General features: G+C 45.6%; 1 protein-coding gene across 14 annotated transcripts in view; it reads left to right on the top strand.

Annotated features, from left to right (window-relative positions):
• Nucleotides 1-2500, top strand: part of atxn2 (ataxin 2) — a 36873-nt gene that overhangs the window by 27420 nt on the left and 6953 nt on the right. For 8 of the 14 annotated variants that reach the window (XM_061260074.1, XM_061260080.1, XM_061260073.1 and 5 more), the window contains 2 exons: nt 1430-1447; nt 2112-2184. In XM_061260074.1, coding sequence (XP_061116058.1) covers nt 1430-1447; nt 2112-2184 — 91 coding nt within the window. The remainder of the gene's footprint in view (nt 1-1429; nt 1448-2111; nt 2185-2500) is intronic. The other 6 variants (XM_061260082.1, XM_061260077.1, XM_061260083.1 and 3 more) reach the window with 3 other exon arrangements.

Here is a 2500-nt window from a genome sequence, read left to right as displayed (position 1 = left end):
TCTCCCTTGCTCTCGCTCTCTCTCTCTCTCACCCTCTCCCTCGCTCTCGCTCTCTCCCTCGCTCTCGCTCTCTCTCTCTCCCTCGCTCTCTCTCTCTCCTCGCTCTCTCTCTCTCCCTCGCTCTCTCTCTCTCCCTCGCTCTCTCCCTCGCTCTCTCCCTCTCCCTCTCTCTCTCTCTCTCTCTCACTCACCCTCTCCCTCGCTCTCGCTCTCTCTCTCTCTCACCTTCTCCTCGCTCTCGCTCTCTCTCTCTCACCTTCTCCCTCGCTCTCTCTCCCTCGCTCTCTCCCTCTCCCTCTCCCTCTCCCTCTCTCTCTCCCTCTCTCTCTCCCTCTCTCTCTCTCTCTCTCTCTCTCTCTCTCCTCACTCATCCTCTGTCTAGACATGTTCGGCCATCTCCAGCATCATCGCGCTGCATTGATCCAAAACGCCGTCACCTCGCACGCATTAGTCACCTTTCAGAGCGTTTGCGCCGTGATCTATCGCCTCCGTTCTACCCATAATCCCCCTGCCTGAGAGCGCCGTGTTCCTTTCGCCCTTTCGCCTTTCCCGAGGCTCTCAGTCACGTCAGCAGACCAATTAGCCCCTGTTTTCCTCCAAAACTGTAATAATCTGTTAAGAATGTCCAAAGCCTGTTCAAGATTAGCGTGGGGAGCGCTGTATGCAAAAGCAGAACAGTGCTGCTTCAGCACTGTAGTCCACGGCAGTCCATTTGTCGGAGACTGTTACTACTGTGACAACATTATTCGAATATTTATTCACATGGTCACAATTAATTGGCATTAACTAATGTAATTCTTAACATGAATTCATTGATATACAAATAATCTAAGCATGAACTTTATTTTTCATTGGTTAATGTTAACTACTGACTAATGTATTAGTGACATTACTATTCATACATTTGCCAACCATAGGATAATCTTACAATTAGTTAACCATTAACAAATGCATTAAACTTTTTTTTTCATTCCAGTATGAATTGGCAATGGCTAATGTACTTGGTACAGATTAACTTCTCAGTAGGTAGTTCACTACATTACATTAGTTCATGCCAATTCATATAATCCTATTGTAACATGTTACCATATAGTATCTTTAAGAAGGTTATAAGATTGTTCATTAATGATGACTTGTATACGTTTTACCCCTTAAACTCAGCATTGAATTGTGGTCTCAGTTTCCAATGGCGTACTCTATGGGACTTCAAATGACCTGCTCATAAGACTGGCTGGCATACAGCTCAGTGACTTATTAATGCTGAACTTGTGGAAAAATTTGACAAAGTTGCTGTTAGAAATCGCTGGTGATCCGACATCAGTCACTGTTGCTAAGAAACTAAGAACACAAATACTTGGTCCGAATAAAAACAAACTAAAGTTTGGTTCTTTTTTTTTTTTTTTTTTCTTCTCTTCTCTCTCCCCGTTAGAAAAGCATTATCTGGAAGGTTTGTGCCATTCTAAAATTTCTTCTCACTGAAAACCTGTTTGAGTTGTTTGCTTGTCATATTTTCCCTGAGATATTGGTCTGCCTATTTCTTATTGCAATCGGTTGTTGTTGTCGTCATGAATATGGTTAACCTCATTATCAGTTTTTATTTGTTTTTTTTAAGTGTATTTTTGTTTATGTTTGGCTTCATTAGCTTACTGCAAAAAGGCGCGTTCCTCTAAAATCCCTGTCGCTTCCACGGGGGAGTTTTTTCCGTTTTCGGTTGAAGAATTTCTGGTCAATGCTTCATCAGTGTCCCATTATGGTCCAGACTGCTTGGCTCTTTGATTAGCTCACATTCCATTGACCGGGTTTTTTTTATTTTTTAGTTTGGCCTGCATGTTTTTTTAATCATTTGAAGCACCTGATAGATGGATGGATGGATGGATGGATGAATGAATGAATGAATGGTCTTGTCTTTAATGAATTCCGCGTACGCGTGTGTGTGTGTCTGGTAGCAGGGTGGGTCTTCCAAAAGATGATTTGGGGGGGGGGGGAGCGGTGATGGGGAGACATGAACCATAGCTGCAGACTGGGGGAGTGTGGGTGGCCATTTTGGGTGGGTGCAGGGAGGTGTTTGCTGTCCGTTTGTGGAACTGAAATCCGCCCATTTCTCCCTCCAGCCCCCAGCCATGTACCACGTCCAGGTGCCCCACATGGCCGTCAGCCAGAGCAAGGCCTACCGAGCAGGTAAAGGTGAGAATGCTGGTGCCTTTTCTAGAACCTTCTGCTCTCTATCCTTCCTTCAGTCCTTCTCTCCTTCCTCTATAGCGACCTGCAGGGAGTAAGGCTCCCATACTTCCATCAGGAGATGCTGCTTTTCAGAGCCTGAAATACCTCCACCAGAGGAAGACTAGGGGGGGCTCATGAACACACACACACACACACACACACACACACACACACACACACACCAGCAGCTGTCTCTCTGGTGGCTTGTCTCAGGAGAGGATGTTCAGCAGTGAGGCCAAACACACCCCGACACAGTGAGGGCCTGAGAATCAGTTTCCCG

The sequence above is a fragment of the Conger conger genome, chromosome 11 (assembly GCF_963514075.1).
Source record: "Conger conger chromosome 11, fConCon1.1, whole genome shotgun sequence".
NCBI classification, from domain to species: domain Eukaryota; kingdom Metazoa; phylum Chordata; class Actinopteri; order Anguilliformes; family Congridae; genus Conger; species Conger conger.
The sequence above is the reverse complement of the archived record's forward strand: the minus strand, read 5'-3'. Positions and strand labels throughout refer to the sequence as shown.